General features: G+C 43.7%; 1 protein-coding gene across 2 annotated transcripts in view; it reads left to right on the top strand.

The window, feature by feature from the left end:
* Positions 1-18,448, top strand: part of ASCC1 (activating signal cointegrator 1 complex subunit 1) — a 266,594-nt gene that overhangs the window by 109,854 nt on the left and 138,292 nt on the right. For both annotated transcript variants that reach the window (XM_083145544.1, XM_083145545.1), the window contains exon 8: positions 8,398-8,522. In XM_083145544.1, coding sequence (XP_083001670.1) covers positions 8,398-8,522 — 125 coding nt within the window. The remainder of the gene's footprint in view (positions 1-8,397; positions 8,523-18,448) is intronic.

The raw sequence follows: 18,448 nt of genomic DNA on the forward strand, positions 1-18,448 counted from the left end.
CTGTTGAGAAGGGTATGTCATGTTCCACCTAAAGGGGATGTTGGGTCCACTGATAGGTGTATCTATTGCCACTCATTGATGTGTCTTACAGTGGCAGGTGGAAAATAGTCTGGTTTACCCCCACAATCCAAAAATATACTGGTAGGTTAATTGACTTCCAACAAAATTTAACCTTAGAATGAATGTGTGTGCGTGTACATGTGGTAGGGAATATAGGTCCTGATTCTTATAATGATAGGTCCCGCGTGTTCACACAGGGGACCGATTTTTGTGATATGTGCATGTGTATGGCTTCTGTGAAGGCACTTGCACTGGTGGGGGGGGCCCTTGGTGGTGCTCCAACATGGGAACACCAGGGCTTCATTGGCATCACCGTGCAAATGCTGGACATTACCATGTAAATGTGGCCGTGGTGCCAGGGGCCACCCGCCTGGTCTTTGTTCTGGAGCCAGCAAATATAAGTCATTCTCCACTTATATTTGTGAGCCCAGGAGAAATTATTTGGCGGTTGTCGACCATCAAATGATTTCCCCTGCTGCTGGCACATGCATGGTTTTCGTGTACATGTGGTGGGGAATATAGATTGTAAGCTCCATTGGGGCAGGGACTGATGTGAGTGTTCAGCTATACTCTGTAAAGTGCTGCGGAATATGTGTGCGCTATATAAGTAACTGTTAATAAATAATAAATGAATAAATAAAACCCATGCGCTCAGTGCTGTAGAGATGTAATGCTAACCATCAGTGGCATGAGTTTGTATGTATATGTTTGTTATGTATATTATGTTTAAAATAGACTGTGAAGTCTGTAGTCCTGCTAGAAGCTTTCAATTAACTGATTTAAACTTGCAGGGGAGGAGAGGTGCCCCCTTGGGAGCAGGAGCCTGACGGCAGATGACTCCATTGCCTTCCACAGTTATGCCTTTGATATCCATTACACCATCCATGCTGCCCTTTTACTTGATGTAGTGGGACACTGACAGGGAGTTCTCATGGTAGAGAAAGTGCCCCATGGACATGTAAACAGAACTGAAGGCTTTTCAGAAGTGATCATATGCAGAGATCTGCCCAACATCAGATGGAATTCCTGGATTTAGGTTAGGAATGGTGCAAATGCAGGTAATAGTAATGGCAGCTGCTCTCCAGATAGCCATGCCCAGACAAATCTTAGGCATAATTTTGAGGTGCAACTCCGTCTTCTAAAACAATGGATGGGGGACAATAACTTGTATGACTTATACTGTGACATAATGTGGGGGATGTAAATACATTTTTACTCACTGTAGATGCTTTTGGGCAGTGAAACCACTGCAGATGTTACCTCATTGCTGCATTATGTTATCTGTGGTGCATTAAGTGGTGGGCTATGCTCCACCCTATGGGATGATGCTGGCTGGGCTCAATAGCACTGATCATTTCATGTGACTATTTTTGTTAAAATGTATTTTAGTCTCAATGCACTGGAGAACACTGGGATGTAGCATTTCTTATGCAGATACAGCTGCATTCGCACACAGAATATTGTTACAGTATGCCACATATAATTTTAATCAGCATAAGCTGCTTGTGTGTCTTATATGCATCATTTTGCAACTGACTCATTTTTAATGAATAATTTTGCACAAAAAGTCTCACAGCACTCACACGTTAAATGCAGCACGATTTGTCGCGCACAGAAGATCAGATGCACTGTATGTGGACTGTATTTTTTTCCCCAATATTGTAGCTAGTGAGAAATGACTAGAGGCCTGTTTGTTGTATTGATTGAGAAAACCTGCTCTTGTAGGGCTGTCATGACATGGACAGTATGTGCTGTTTATCCTGTTACAAGAATGTCCTCCATACAAGGCCATACTGTGATAAGGCCATGCTGTGATTCATTGTTAAAGCAACCATAAACACTACAAGCTGGGAATTACTGGACAGTCTGAATGGAAGTCTAGTAAAATTAAAATTTATATCCCTTGCAAAAATGTAAATGTAAAAAAATTTAAATTCTGAGCTGCAATATTGATGAAGTAAGGAAGTCCAATTGTCTACTGCATGTAGAACAGATTGTATTGATTCCTTTAAGTAATGTCTTGTGTAAATTAAATGATTGAGCCACCTCCAAATGAGAGAGGTTTCAAATCCTATGTCAGACCGAAGACATCAACTTTTCTTCTAATATAATTGACTCTTTGTTGAACTGATCAATTATTGTGGCGCATAGAAGGGGAACTTTTAATTCTTATTTTTTGCAGATAATTAAGGGACTTACCTCAAGTAATTTCTATTATCCAGCTCTAACTCCAAAAATACAAAACAAAGCATCAAACAGAAATGATTTTGCAGAGAATCTGGTGCATCATCTGTCTGCAATGATTTTATTAGCCTGTCTACGTACAGCATTTATCACTGGAGGAATAAATTACTGCTTTACATTCCATTTTCTCTTAACACATTATTTGATGTAAAATCAAGTCCATCAAGTGAACCCGTGGACTCACTGGCACCTTAGGGACCTTAAGTTGTGTTTCCTCTTTACATTTTCTGCGGGTGTGGGTAATTGGGTCGACATATATTGGGTTGACTGCAGAAGGTCGACACATGACAAAAGGTCATCATGGTTTAGATCAACAGGGTCAAAAGGTTGACACAAGCACTAGGTTGACAATTGCTAGGCCGACAGTCAAAAGATCAACATGAGTTTTTCACTTTTTTGTCCTGAATGCCGACATGGACACCATAATGGTGCACCGTGTCTCCTTGTGTTCGCCATGCTTCGGCTACTATTCTCCCTCCATGCCCTAATAGATGGTAGGGCATCTTATACAGCCTGTCGGCCCAAAAAAGTGGAACACTAATGTCGACCTTTTGACTGTCAACCTTCCCATTGTCTACCTAATGTGCGTGATGACCTTTTGACCCTGTTGACCTTTTTCATGTGTCGACCTAAGCCCTGTAGTCCTTCAGTGGTCGGCTCCATGCATGTTGACCTTTAATAGTGTCAACCTAACGACTGTATACCCTTTCTGCCCCAGTCTATGTTGCATCCTTTTTAGAGAAACATATTGATCATGTGTTGATGTAATCACGCTGGTAGTAATTTAGTTTGTTCAGTAGGCTGAGTAAGGGTTTCTGGTTTTTGAGATACAGGGTCTGATACCAGTGATCCATAACCAGTGCGAACATCTGTCTGTGTGGGGTGTAGTCATTTACAATTTTTGCCACAAAATGTCAACATTGTTAAACCATTGCGAGGCGATGTGCCGGCATTTTCAGAATATTGACTTGTAAAATGTTGATGAAAGGGTTAAAGGGCATATTTTCACCCCATTTCAAAGCAACCTGACTAGATCACTTAGATATGAAGTACGGATCACCCCTGTCTATAGCCCGGGCGACGTCGATGCTCAGTCCCGCGCATCACTATTGGCCACAGATTAAGACAGTACTTGCACTCTCTATCCTGCTAGATCGCAGGGCTTTGCCTATAAACAATAGACAAAACCCCGCTCAGCAGAGATCGTGTAGCACACATCGTGATGTGCATTGTGTGTGTGCCTTAAACATGTTGCTCAGCAAGAGTGGCTGGGCTGCCCCATGTGTACGGGGCTTTAGGGTTACTTACACTTGAAAATCAGAGCTCTGGTCCATAAGTGACAGTCCTATGATCGTCCAAACCCAGAAAATCTGGGCCATCATCAGGAATGGTATGTTGACAGGTTACCATGTTGACATGTTATCACTATCTATGATGAATAGGTTTGTCTTCTTTCCAACAAGCTCTGCTAAAGTCCTAAGAAGCAAAGTATTACTTACTAGCCTATGTGTAAAATTTAAATTATAACCTGGATGATAAATGAAACTGAACAAGATGGGTACCGCGACTCTGTTAGGAGTTACACAATAGAATCCATTTACAATTTTTGAAAGTTTTTATTCATTTATACTGTCTCCCCCAGAAGTGGAGTATGACCAGTGCAATCAATAGGCAGCATTCTTCCGTAGATTCATTCTACACTATCTTTAATCCGCCTCCAAAAAAGCCTTGCCAATTGTAAACCACTGGTTTGATAAGATAGGCCTGTACATGAAACACGCTTTGTTGGAATAGTAATCTGAAAGAGGCTCTTAATTGTATTTCACAAGACTGCTTGTAGTCCTTAGATCAGTGGTGGGCAATAAGCGCCTCTCCAGCTGCTCTGGGGCTACACATCCCCGCATGCCCTGCTACAATTTTATCTGGACAAAAAAAAAACACTGTGGCAGGGTATGATGGGAGTTGTATTTCAGCAGCAGCTGGAGGGCTGCATTTTTGCCCACCTATGCTCTAGATCGTATGGATGCCCATATATTTTGAACATAATTACTGAATATGTAACAACAATGTTGGAACTGTAATTTTTCTACTGGTTCCTCAGTTCAAATGTCATCGAAATGTTCCAAGATAAGCCCTTGTTGATATCACATAATGAAACTTTTCTGGAAAATAACAAGTGGTAAAGTACGACTTAAATATTAGCAAGAGGATGCTTATTCCAGACCACCCCCCATTTTGGTGGATATTACCTTTTTGGCGATGAACACATGGCTAGAATGTACATTTACTTAGTTGAGAGGGCTGTGATTCTTTGACTTAAGCACTTACTGTAGTACACCTGCATAAGTCACCTATTTCCCAAACGTAATCGTAATAGAGAATATCAACCACTCTCCATTCCAGCAAAATGGCCTGAAGCTCCACAGATCTAGTAGGTGTTGCAATGATCTTCTTGGGGCCTGGGACATCATCACAAAGTCCTAATGTTTGCACTTTTATTAAACCCCCCCCCCTCTCTCTCTCTACATCACATTGTCTCTCTCCCTGCTTGTGTGTACCTCTCCATATATCAATATTTATCTCCCTATACTTATCTATCTCCTCTCTTTTTCCATATATCTCTTGCTCATTCCATATGTAGCTCCCCCACAATGTCTCTCTCACTTCCTGTTCCTTTCTGTTTGTCTTTTTCTCCCTATGGGCCAGATGCACTAAGCTTCAGAGCCCTTCTTATGTTGCACAGTATCAAAAGCTTTTGCAAAGTCCAGGTAGATGACATCTACAGCATACCCCATACCTGGAATTCCTTGTAAAAACTTATTAGGTTAGCTTGGGAAGAAGGATTTTTTGCAAACCCATGCTGGTTTCTATTGATTATACTATGCCCCTCTAAATATTTCTGGATACCATTCCTTAAGTCTTTTTTTTATTGGTTCTATTTACACTGTTCTTCAGTACTTTGGCACCAAATTATTTATAAAAAATGTTATACAGAGGATTTGCAAACTCCTCCCTCATTTCTATTAGAACCCTTGAATCCCTTCTGGCCCTGGTGATTTATTTGTGTTTACTTTGTATAACCTCTTGTGGATCACGTCTGTAGTGAAATACAGTATATATTTAGTTATTTTGAGCACCTCCCATATGTGGTGCTTGTAGATTCCACTGGCTGCTTCTCCCTAATAAAGATAGATGAAAAAAAATATTTAACAATTCAGCTTTATCTTTATCCTACAGTAAGTACTTATTTCTATTATTTCCATTAACATTGGTTAAGGGGTCAATGTTCCCTTAATCTTTTGCTATTTATGTATTTAAAAAACTTTTGGGGATTTGTTTTGTTTTGAGTGACTATTGGCTTTTAATTTTCCCTTTTTAACTACTTTTAATTTCCCTTTTCCATTTTTATTTCATTCTTTGTATTTAGTGAATGTCTACTCGTCTCCTTTAGCTCTGTATACTTTAAATGCTTAGGGGGGTATTCAATGTCAGGGGCACGGCTGTCGAGCTAGCGCGACAGCCGTGCCCCTGTCCCATTCTCGCTTTGCTCGCCTGGAGCTCGGCAGTCGGGATTCAATGTCCTAGCCGCTGAGTGGCGAGAAGGGGGCGTGGCCGCGAGCTGAGGACGAAAATAGACGAGCTCCGGCTGGGAGCTCGCCTATTTCTGGCTTTTCTCGGCAGAACGAGCCCGACAGCTTGTGATGTCGGGCTTGTTCTGCCGAGAACCCCTGTGCAATGCTGTCGGGGAAGACAGCATTGAATAGGGCCCCTCAGCTATCTCCCCCATCGGGAGATGGCTGCGGGAGCACGACACCCATTGAATACCCCCCTTATTGTTTATTGCTTCTCTAACTTTTTCATTCAACTATGATGGGTTGGTTCTGTTGATACTACTCATTTCCCTTTGGGATAAATTAATTTGTTAGTGTATCCAGCAAATGTTTGAAGGTTTCCCACATTTCCTCTGCATTTTCCCCTTAAATAGAGCATCCCACTTTATTTTATTTATTTATTTACAGTTTCTTATATAGCGAAGCAGATTCCATTGCGCTTTACAATAGTAAAGTACACTTCATTTCTTTAATGTGTCCCTAAACAATTCAAAGTAAGCTTTATTAAAATTATTTTAGATTGTCCCTATAATGTTACAGAAGCTTATTTCCAGTGAAACCATGTTCTAATCACGGTTTCTCGAGATTTTCAATTACTTTGGTGTTGGATACTAAATCCACATTATTTGTTAGCACTAAGGACGTTATTCAGATCCATTCGGTCCTCCGTGTGTTCGCACGGAAGACTGATGTTGATCGCCTGCTTTCGGTTTGTCGGATGCACACACCCTACACAGCGGCGGGGGGCAAAGAAGGGTGCGGCTAACTCCATTAGCATATAGGAACGCCCTGGATTTCATTTGCGTTCCCATGACCTCTGTGTTATCCTCAACTATCCCTGAAGCTATTTACTTTAAACATAGTTATAGGTATGATTTTGCATAAAGGAACCCCCTCTTCTATATTCCCTATCTATTCTGAAAAGGGTATATCTCTCCATCTTTAAAGCACAGTCTTGTGTCTCATTGCAGGCCAAAGTTTTAAGCTCACCCACCTCACCTGCCATGCTTCATGCATTGGCCAGTAAGCATTTCAATTTATTGCAACCCTTTTCCCTTAGCAAGGTTTTTTGTTTGATGCTTGTGTTGCTAATTCCTTTCTAACTCTAGTTTTTCTCCTCATCCCTCCATCTTCACCCTACATTCTCTTACTACCCAGTTCCCCACTGCGCCGTTCTTCTAGCCCATAGTTGCTATCTGTATCCTCTCCCCCTCTGTCTAGTTTAAAGACTCCTTCAACCATCTAACCATCCTGTCCCCCACCACGGCCACCCCCCACCTCATTCAGATGCAATCTGTCTCTTCTGTAAAAATGCCTAAACCATTTACTTCCGATGGAGCGTGGCGCTCTATCAGAACAGAGCATGAACGCACGTGTCCCCTTCCGGCGGCTAGCGCTATCGCCAGCCCCCACAAGCATGACAAGGGCTCCATCTGTACCTATTCAATGTGGCCATTTTTGGACAGCTTTTCTGCCATTGCAGGCTTTACTTTGCTTAAAGTTGAATCTGCGTCCATGGAACATAGTCGAAAATGGTCACATTTACAACTAAAACTCGCAGATAGGTGAGTAATTTGCCGATCCACGTGTTTTCTAACTGTGGAGATTTTTCTGACAGTTGAAAAATCAGCATGTGGATTGAATAGGTTGACCAAAAATAGTCGAAAAGTGCAGTTTTTCCACCTGTTGGACAAATCAGCATGGATTGAATAACCTCTAAGAAGAAACATGGTCATATGACATTCATGCATTGCTGTCAATGTCAACACCAGATCGCATGGACCCCCAATTAGTGTACCGTTACGCTTGCCATCCTTTGTGCCATGTGCAGTGCTGTGTTCAGCACACTTTACCCACTCTAATAGGGAATGGTAAATATCAAAAAGTCCAAAAAGTTTTAAAATATTATGAAAAACGAATGTCAACCTTTCTATGTGTCATCAATTAACCTGTCAACCTATTGCTTGTGATGACCGGTTGACCATATGCTGTTGACCTAGTCCTGGCCTTTCATCCTTTCCAGGTACCCAGTGGGAGCTACAGTGTTGTGGCTCAGTGTTGGATACCCAGAAGCAAGTAGTGAAGATGTTAGCAGGCAGATCTGGGTGTTGCACACCAAGAACAGGCTTTTACTTTTATGATTTGAATAAATAGCATTACAGTTTTAGCTTAAGATCATGCTAGCTGGAAACTTATTTCTGGTAATGCATACCATTAAATATTTTCCGTTATGTTAAATGCACTTAAAGTAACTTGCTAAATGCACTGGCCCACAATTATTGCATCTCAAGGGACCACACTTCTCTTATTCTGACAACTCTTGCTTAACCTGCTCATATAGTAAGTATTATACTGTTGCAATTAGGATAGCTTTGCTTTAGCTTTTTTCTTTTTTCACTTTGAACCCATTATCTGTACGTTTTGCAAATACCTAATTGAAAAATCCATAAAATAACGCGTGTCCTCTCTCTCTCCTACTAAGGTTGCAACTCATAGCCGATCGCCTAATGCAGAGGTTTGTGGGTTCGGGACTGATGCTGAAAGACTGGGACAAAGTAAAACTTCATGCTACAGTTATGAATACACTGTTCCGGAGAGACCCCTTAGGCAAGTCCTTATGTCATATGAATAATGATGTGTAGTTGGGAATTTTTGTGTATTGTAAATCTGATCAATCAATCTTTCCAAATCTAAGTTAGCACTTGTCATATAGACCACACTTAAAGGTGTCGTTGACCAAATGACTGCGTGCAAGCAAACAAGGAGGTTTTTTGTCATTTGGATGAATGCCTGTGTTTATTTACTGTCACCTTGCCTTAATTATGTACTCGAGGATGGCTAATTCTCACAAAAGGACAATCAATGGTTTTTGTGGTCCAGTTAAAGAGTTATAATGGTGCGCACACACGGTGCGATTCTCGGGTGTGTTGTGAACTTTTCAGTTCAAAACGTGTCGCTTGTCGTTCAAATCGCACTGTTTCTCCTGAATTGCGATGCACGCTCCCATGTAGTCCATACATATTGCAAGCCCAAAATGTGCAGCCACTACTAGATCGCACCTAGTTCAAATCGCATGTGATACGCTACAACACCATGCGCTTTAAACTATAACTGATGCAATCTAGTAAAAAAATGGATGGACATATTTTTTGGCTTGCGATATGAACTCTGCTGGATCGTGCATTACATCAAAAGTCAAAAGAAACACTGTGCGATTTGATCTACAAGCTAAAAAGAAAATTGAAGGTTCAAAACGCATCCAACCATCGTACCATGTGTGGGTACCATTAGGGCTGCAATGTTTTTACTAAAATTCCTGATATATGTTCCGGGTGATGAAGAAAAGACCTCTATATAAATATTTAGCCACCTACATGAAAAAAATAGAACATGTCAGTGACACATTTATGCTATATAAGAATGGATCAGGGTTAAGTATCGGTACTTGTTTCCTAGCACGGCCACACCGATTTGTATCGGGGTAATCGTGACGGAAAAATCGCGTCGGTCGCATCGCATGCGACCAAATCGCATGCGATGCGACCGACCCGATTTTTACATTGAATCAAATGTGAATATGGCCCCTGGGACCCTATTTTACATTGGATTCAATGTAAAATAGTCCCCAGACCCTCAATTTTACCCCCTCAACGCCACCCCACGATTGATGCCAACCCGAAGCGTGGCGAGCGAGCCCGCGAGGGGCGGCGGTACGCGTCTTCCGACCTTTTCATACCCCTACTATCCACGTCAGCATGGAGTTGAGAATATAAAGTGTGGCGAGCGCATCGAGCCACCGAGCCCGAAGCGTGGCGAGCGCACGCGTACAACTTCACAGGTATACGCGTCCCCTCGCGGGGCTCGCTGCACTCGCCACGCTTCGCGCTCGGTGGCTCGCTGCGCTCGCCACACTTTATATTCTCAGCTCCACACCGACGTGGATAGTAGGGGTATGAAAAGGTCGGAGGACGCGCACCGCCGCCCCTCGCGGGCTCGCTGCGCTCGCCACACTTCTGGTTGGCGTCAATCGTGGGGTGGCGCTCACAATGGGGTTGGTTAACTTTTTAACCATGACGGGGCCATATACAATGTGAAATGGGTCATATTGGCCCATTTCACATTGTTTGCTATGTAAAATGGACTTAATCAAGTCCATCTCATCTTGTGCCATTATAATGGCACAAGACCGACGCGATGCTCCAGATTTCAATGTTAAAAATATTTTAACATTGAAGCCTATGGCAAAATCGCATCCATCGCGTCGGTCGCGTCGCGGGCCATGTAAATGCCCGCGACTGACGCGATGCTCCCGATTTTGCCTTTGCCGGCAAAATGGACCTGATTTCAAAGGAAATCGGGTCCATTGCGTCCATCGTGTACCTTAACTTTAAGGTACACGATGGACAAGATTGTGGCCGTTCTAGGAAACAAGTACCTAAGTATCTGCTAGAAATGTATAGAACATCATCTTGGGGGTTATGTATATGTAGAAAATAATACCATGATTAATGGAAATAATGTAGTATGCTGTGTTCCAGAATTAAGTTATAGTATATTTTTAAGAACACATTATGAGTAACTGTTTGTGGGTTAATCACCCCTTGTAAGACAGCAATTTGGAAATGCTCCATTCCGGCCCCTCCCCTCACCCTGCATACACGTATGTTTATTACAACTTTCAAGTTCTGACCCTGAGAATCCATGTGAAATCGTCAAAATAAAAGGGTAAGAGAACAAAGGGTGCTCCGAATGAACAATAAATAACATTGTTATTACATTACTGGTAAAAATTCACAGAAAAAGTATTGCAGTAGGTCAAATAACAATACTCACTTTAAATAGTAATGCCATGTTTTCACACCTATTTTGACAAATTTGCTTGGCATTTAAAGGGTTAATTACCTAATAGACATAAATCAGGCCTGTGGAACTGTAAGTCAAACTGCCTCCCCCTTTTCTTTTTTTTTAAATATGAGAAATTGTCAGTTTTGAGGATCAGTCTGCTCCTGAATATTTGCACAAACCATTTTGTCTCCTCAAGGCGATGGATTATAAGAAGTTGTACTTGAGCAAAGTTTTCCCATTTCTGGGTTTTATTTTAGGAAATATAAACCTGCTCTTATAGCAGAGACTAGCACTTTTTAGATAAATAATAATTCTATTTATTGATCACAAACACAATTTTCACATGCCTGACAGGCGTTTCAGTCTGCTATTGACTTTTATAGGAGTAACATAATATGCAGTGTCAATAGGTGTTTGTAGCATATAAAGACACCAATCCACAAACTAAAATAGCACATAAAACCAAGTCATATATACTATATATATATATATACAAAGGTACTTGTTTCCTAGCACGGCGCCCATCGCAGGTGATCGCATACCTTAACTTAAGGTATGCGATGGACGCGACCGACGCGATTTCAGGGCTATTTTTAGCCTTTTCCCCGACAATTAAAAAATAGCGTCCATCGCATGCCTTAAGTTAAGGCATGCGATGCGACCGATGCGATGGACGCGATATTACATAGGGAACAATGTTAAATGGGCCAATGGACCCGATTTTTCATTGTATACCCACCCTTATGGGTATTTTACATGTGAAATGCCCCCCCCCCCCATTGTTAATGCCACCCCACGATGAACGCCAACCTGAAGCGTGGCGAGCGGCGGCGGTACGCGTCCTCCGACCTTTTCATACCCCCACTATCCACGTCGGCGTGGAGTTGACTCCATATAGTGTGGCGAGCCACCGAGCCCGAAGCTTGACGAGCCTGTGAAGTAATGCGCGTCCCCTCGCGGGGCTCGCTGTGCTCGTCACGCTTCGGGCTCGCTGCGCTCGCCACACTATATAAAATCAACTCCATGCCTACGTGGATAGTGGGGGTATGAAAAGGTCGGAGGATGCATACCGCCGCCCCTCGCGGGCTGCGCTCGCCATGCTTCGGGTTGGCGTTCATTGTGGGGTGGTGTTAACAATGGGGGGGCATTTCACCCATCAGGGTGGGTATACAATGAAAATTGGGGTCTGGGGGGCATTTAACATTGGGCCCAATGTAAAATCGGGTCTCAGGGACCATATTACATTGGTTCCGATGTAAAAATCGCATCGATCGAATCGCATGTGATTTGGTTGCATTTGATGCGATCGACGCGATTTTTTTGGACCCGATGGATACAATCAAAATCGCCGTTCTAGGAAACAAGTACATATATATAACTGGTTGCAGTCTGGTACTCTCCCTGATGTTCAGCTGCCCCGGTGCCTTCAGGAAGATATAGGTATCCAAACAAGAAGAAGCAGACAGTGGCACTCTGAGGACTTGTGAAAAAATCAATCAGGCCTTTATTGGCTAAATGTGGGTTTTCCGACGTTTCGGGGTCCAAAGTGCCACTTTGTCAAGGTGTAGGTGTAACAACAAACAGACAAAAGGGTACTTATATGTTAGTTGGGTGCCCACTAAGCTATTTGCTTAGTTTTACGCCTCCCCTCGCAGAGCTCACTACGCTTCGGGCTCACTGCGCTCGCCACACTATATTAAATCAACTCCATGCCGACATGGATAGTGGGGGTATGAGCGTACTAACTATAGTGGGCACCAAACTAACATATAAGTACTGACAAAGGTTCTTACCTACATAGGGTATCTATCTTTCCTCTACCTCCCCCATGGCAGCCATTACATATGGGTTTTTCCCTGATTGGGTAGCTTTGGAAAGGAAAAAAAGACTCCTCCTGTATAAAAGGCTCCTCCTCCTTCCTGCTTGCGTCTTTTTTTCCTTTCCCTAAAAAACATGGGTAGCAGAAAGGTGGTGGCTTGCCCTGTGAAGTCTGGCTTAAATCTCCCCTCATTCCTTCCGGGGATATGGAGGGGAGAATGGGTACCTGAGAAGGCCCGGGTCTCACGAGCCGCATGCCGTCCTCAGGTGTGGGCGGCTACAGGCGGCGGCGTCCTAGGTGACTGAGGGAGCGGTCATCTGTCCGGGTCCATCAGACAGTGAAGCCGGGCGGACGTCGAGGACACTCGCAGCAACGTGGAGCGGCGGGTGAGAAGGCGTGCGCGCGCGGAGGCGCCGGAAGATGACGACGTACGCGTCAGCGTCACCGGCGTGGGAATGCGTGTCAGTGAGTAATGGACGCGGGCACGCAGCGCGCGGCTGGATGACGCGGCCGGCTCCGATTGGAGGGGGGCCGGCGCGCCAGTATATGAGCAGCAACGCCAGGCAGCTATGCCACCAACGGAGCTCCCAGCTGAAGTGTGTAAGCGGCGGCAGACGGAGGTACTATCTGGCAAAGTTACCACTGGGGGTGAGTGTGCTCACAATGTGACTGTTATACCTGTCTTGGCCGCTTGACACTAAGGTATCATGTCTTTTTAGACTAGACTACCAAAAAATGGAGGAGGAAAAGAGACAAGCCATACAAAAGTCGGGGTAAGCCACCATGAAAAGAGGAGGAGGCCTTGTTGTCCAGCCTAAAAGAGATGATACAGCAGAAAGTGGTGGTGGAAACACCACAGTCACAAATAAAAGAGGGCTGGTATTCGCGGTTCTTTGTGGTTCCAAAACCGTCAGGGGGATTCAGGACTATACTGGATCTAAGAAAACTGAATCAGCTAGTGGAAGTGAAGACGTTCAGGATGGAGTCGGTAAGAAGCATATTACCAGACCTCAAGAAGGACGCATACATGACCTCTATAGACCTCAAAGACGCGTACCTCCACGTGCCCATTTGTGTCAGCCATCAGAAGTACCTGAGGTTTTCTATACAGGGGATAAGTTACCAGTTCAGGGCACTACCATTTGGCCTGGCAACATCACCAAGGACATTCACCAAAGTATTAGTAGTATTGGTGGCAAAATTAAGACAAAAGGGCATAGTGATATGGCCGTACTTAGACGACTTGCTAATCATGGCAGAAACAAAGGAACTGGCAGTAAAACACACCGAGGAGGTGTTACAATTCTTGACAAAGCACGGGTGGTTGATAAACAAAAACAAAAGTCAATTAGAACCGTCAAACAAGATAAAGTACTTGGGAGTGATTCTGGACACTCAGGCGCTCCGGGTCACTTTAACGCCAGAAAGACAGGAAAAATTAATTCAGTCAATAAAACCTTTACTAGGAAAATCAGTGACTACAGCAGAAGCATGTATGAAGGTGCTGGGACTGATGGCCTCGGCCTTGGAAACCCTACAGTGGGCAAGGTTCCATACGAGAAAGTTGCAGAGGTGCTATCGGACGCAGTGGAATGGCAACAACAAGGATCTGGCCCAGCGAATTCGGCTAACACAAAGGGCGAAAGAAGATCTGAAGTGGTGGTCAGACAGAAGCAGACTGCAGGCAGGAAGACTGTTTCATTTGCACGACCAGGTGGTGATCACGACGGATGCAAGTGGGACCGGCTGGGGAGCAGTCTGCGAGGGTCAGGCGTCCCAAGGAATCTGGTCGACAGACGAGAGAAAAATGCATTCGAATCTCAAAGAGATGAGGGCAGTCGTGTGTGCATGCAGAGCTTTTCAGGAAATACTGAAAAACAAGGAACTGGTGGTCAGATCGGACAACCAAGTGGTGGTGTCATATATAAACAGACAAGGAGGAACACGCAGTGTAGGCATGATGCAGGAGGCCGAAAAACTGCTGACCTGGGCAGAGGAACAAACACTAAGTGTAAAAGCAGTATACTTGGCGGGCAAGGACAACCAGGTGGCGGACGGCCTAAGCAGGACCCTGTGTGTATCAGGGGAATGGGGACTGAACAGAGAAGTCTTTGCAATGCTAGTGGAGAACTGGGGCAACCCGTGTGTCGACATTATGGCGTCGAGACAAAACAGGAAAGTAGAGAGGTACTTTTCAAGGTTCCAGGACCCACAGGCCGAGCAGTGGGACGCGCTAACAGCAACCTGGCCGAAGCAACTTCTCTATGCATTCCCACCGTTCCCAATAATCCCAAGGTTCCTAAGAAAGGTGCAAAGGGAGAAGGCAACCGTGATCGCAATCTTGCCAAATTGGCCCAGGAGACCGTGGTTTCCCCAACTACTTCGTATGGCGATTGGGGGACCGGTGCAACTTCCAAGGAGGGCGGATCTGCTAATACAGGGCAAAGTGCAGCAGGATCAGCCATCAGCCTGGAATCTGAAGGCATGGTTGTTGAAACCAGGACATTGCTAAATAAGGGGTTCTCTAGTAAAGTGGTGGAAACGTTACTTAGGGCAAGAAAGAAAAATACATCGAAGGTGTATTACAAAACATGGCTAAAGTACACATCATGGTGCAGGGACAAAAATAGAAACCCGGAACAGATTCCAGTAATACTAGATTTTCTACAAGAAGGCCTAGATAAGAGACTGGCAGTTAGCACTCTGAAGGTGCAGGTGTCAGCACTGGCAGCAATGCCGGACAAAAATATAGCAGAGGATAGATATATCCAGAGGTTTTTTCAAGCAGCGAAAAAGATTAGGCCAAGGTTTCACCAGCCGTTAGCACCATGGGACTTGAACTTAGTACTCAATGCACTCACTAAAGACCCGTTTGAACCATTACAAGAAGTCTCGCTGAAAATACTTACCTGGAAAGTGGCTTTTCTAGTGGCCATAACGTCGGCCAGAAGAGTATCAGAGATACAGGCCCTGTGGTCAGAGGAGCCATTCATGAATGAGTTTCAAGACAAAATAGTATTACGAACGAATCCACAATTCTTGCCCAAGGTAGTATCGAACTTTCACGTAAATCAGGAGATTATACTCCCGTCGTTTTGTGGCAATCCGAAAAACGATAAGGAAGCGCGATTGAACAAACTTGATGTAGTAAGGGCACTGACAATATATAAACGAAGAACGGAAGAAATCAGAAAAGAGAAAAACCTATTCATACTCACAGAGGGTAAAAACAAAGGGCAGAAGGCGTCAAAAATGACAATTGCTCGATGGATTCGATGTTGTATTCTAGAAGCCTATAAAGTGATGGAAGCAGAACCACCCAAAGGGTTGAAGGCGCATTCAACCCGAGCGATGGCAACTTCATGGGCGGAAAAGGGTGAAGCATCCATACTAGAACTGTGTAAGGCGGCAGGGTGGGCTTCGGTGCACACTTTCGCTAAACATTATAGGCTGGATGTGATGGCGTCAGCGGACGCAAAATTTGGACACAAGGTATTGTCTGCAGTGATATAAGATAAAAAAAAAAAAAAACACAAAAAAAAAAAAAAATTTAAAATTATAAAAAAAAAAAAGAGAAGGAGAAATCATCATGTAAAGTTATGTTATAATTTGGTTTGCCCAGCCCTGAAACGTGGAACTGCTTGGGTATTACCCATATGTAATGGCTGCCATGGGGGAGGTAGAGGAAATATCAGATTCTTACCTGATAATATGTTTTCCTCTACTCCACCATGGCAGCATAGTTCCCGACCCTGTATTTTCTGTGCAACTAACTGTTTGTGTTTGAGAGCTAGAAACAAAGACGCAAGCAGGAAGGAGGAGGAGCCTTTTATACAGGAGGAGTCTTTTTTTCCTTTCCAAAGCTACCCAATCAGGGAAAAACCCATATGTAATGGCTGCCATGGTGGAGTAGAGGAAAACATATTATCAGGTAAGAATCTGATATATCTATCCTATATATACATATTTACACAGCATATTAAGTCTGACCAATGTGGCATTTAACTGCATTATCTGTGGCACACTGGGAATTCTCCACAGCCCCATCACTGAACAGCCTGCTCTGCAACTGTACTTGCTAAATGGGAGTGGAGAACTCACAGTACTTTGACATTTCTATTCTAACACTTGATCTTCCCTCTAGACACAATAGTCAGTGGACATAAGTCAGTCAGTTGTAAAAGCTAATATTTATTATTTCCACTTTAAGAGACATTTAAATGAACCAGAAAGCTACTAACTCGGCTGATAACTTTGCCTCAGCATGTGCAAATGGTCCTTCAAAGCCTGTTACATTGTATTCCTTCTACAATTTACTCCCTGTACCGCACACTTATGCTGCTTTCACACCACAAAACCTGCTTTGACCTGGGTTTTGAAACATTTCTTAAAGCACTTTCAAGCCCCTTTCAGACCGCACTATAAGCCGGTATTTACATCGTGTGCCACTGGTCCCGCTCTGTGCATATCTAATGAGAGGGACCCAGCGAAGTGAATATTTAATGAGTGGGTCCCCGCCCTGCATATGAAATGAGCGGGTCTGAAATGGGTAGGACTCTGCTTTTTTACCGTCACCAAATGGTAAATTCACTGTGGACATTTCAGACCGCACATATTCCCGCTTTGAAACGGTAAAAAAACAGAAAAATACCGAGTAGTATGTGTGGTCTGAAAGGGGCATTAGTGAGAACTCAAAGGTGGAGAATAAATCAGGTGGGAAGTGCACATGGTTTTAATTAGAGTAACGTGCTAGAGATTAGGTCAATCGGGAGATCAGGGTCACCATTGCACCTGGAATTAGGGCTTAACTTGTTTTTGCTCGCTACCAGAGAATTGAGTGTCAGTAAGCCCCATATACAGGTATGATGAGCACAATGGGCCTTCTAAGTTATACAAGCAAATGTAGAGATTTATGTACATGTGTAAATGCCCAAAACATCCGTTGGCAATAAAGCATTGGTCACAAGGTAATTCTGCTCCACAAGTCCTGGAGTGCTGCCTATATATATATATATATATATATATATATATGCCATGATGAAACTTATGAAAATCTTCCATTCGCTCTGACCAAACAAAGACAACCATGACAGTCCACACACAAGTTTAGTACATCGGTGCTTCACAATAACCAACATAGTGTTGCCACGTCTACCTATGGGATAGAAAAACAGAGGCAGCCTCATTACTTTTCAATCAGCCCTCTTTTGTATATGTATCTACAGGAAGGGGAAAATAAGGCATTCTCCATTTATTTCAACATAACCAATGGTACACCATTCACCAATCTTTCAGGCTCTTCAGGGCCTGGAACATTGTGACAATAGTTAGCATTGTGGCAATAGCGGTGCCTGCCTAAAGTGTGACTACCTTGATAAATCCCACTTTAGGAGCTAAAAAATTGGGGGATGGTGTACCATTGAGGGTACTTATGTATTATCTGGGCTCCCATGTTAAATGCACCCCATTTTTTCATACCCCTACTATCCAACTACGCATGGAGTTGATTTTATATAGTGTGGCGAGCGCAGCGAGCCACCGTGCCCGAAGCGTGGCGAGGGGACGCAGTCTCATAAGAAAAACGGGAGCCCAGATATTACATAAGTACCAAAATGATATATAAATGGCGTAGGCACGCACCATTAAATAAATTTTCACTGTAACAGCCCCGGAGTGACGCCTTCCTTCCCTATGGTATATACACAGGGGGTATACACCTCCTAGGCAGGTACCCGGGCCAAATAACTAGGCTGCCTCCTGTCGGCATAGGAGTGCCGGGCATCTACACTGCATATATATATAGGGTCCAATTAGAAGACTTAACCCCTTCCCGACATTTGACGTACATTTACGTCATGGTCGGGAAGTA

Source organism: Crinia signifera, chromosome 6, assembly GCF_055691185.1.
Source record: "Crinia signifera chromosome 6, ASM5569118v1, whole genome shotgun sequence".
NCBI lineage: Eukaryota > Metazoa > Chordata > Amphibia > Anura > Myobatrachidae > Crinia > Crinia signifera.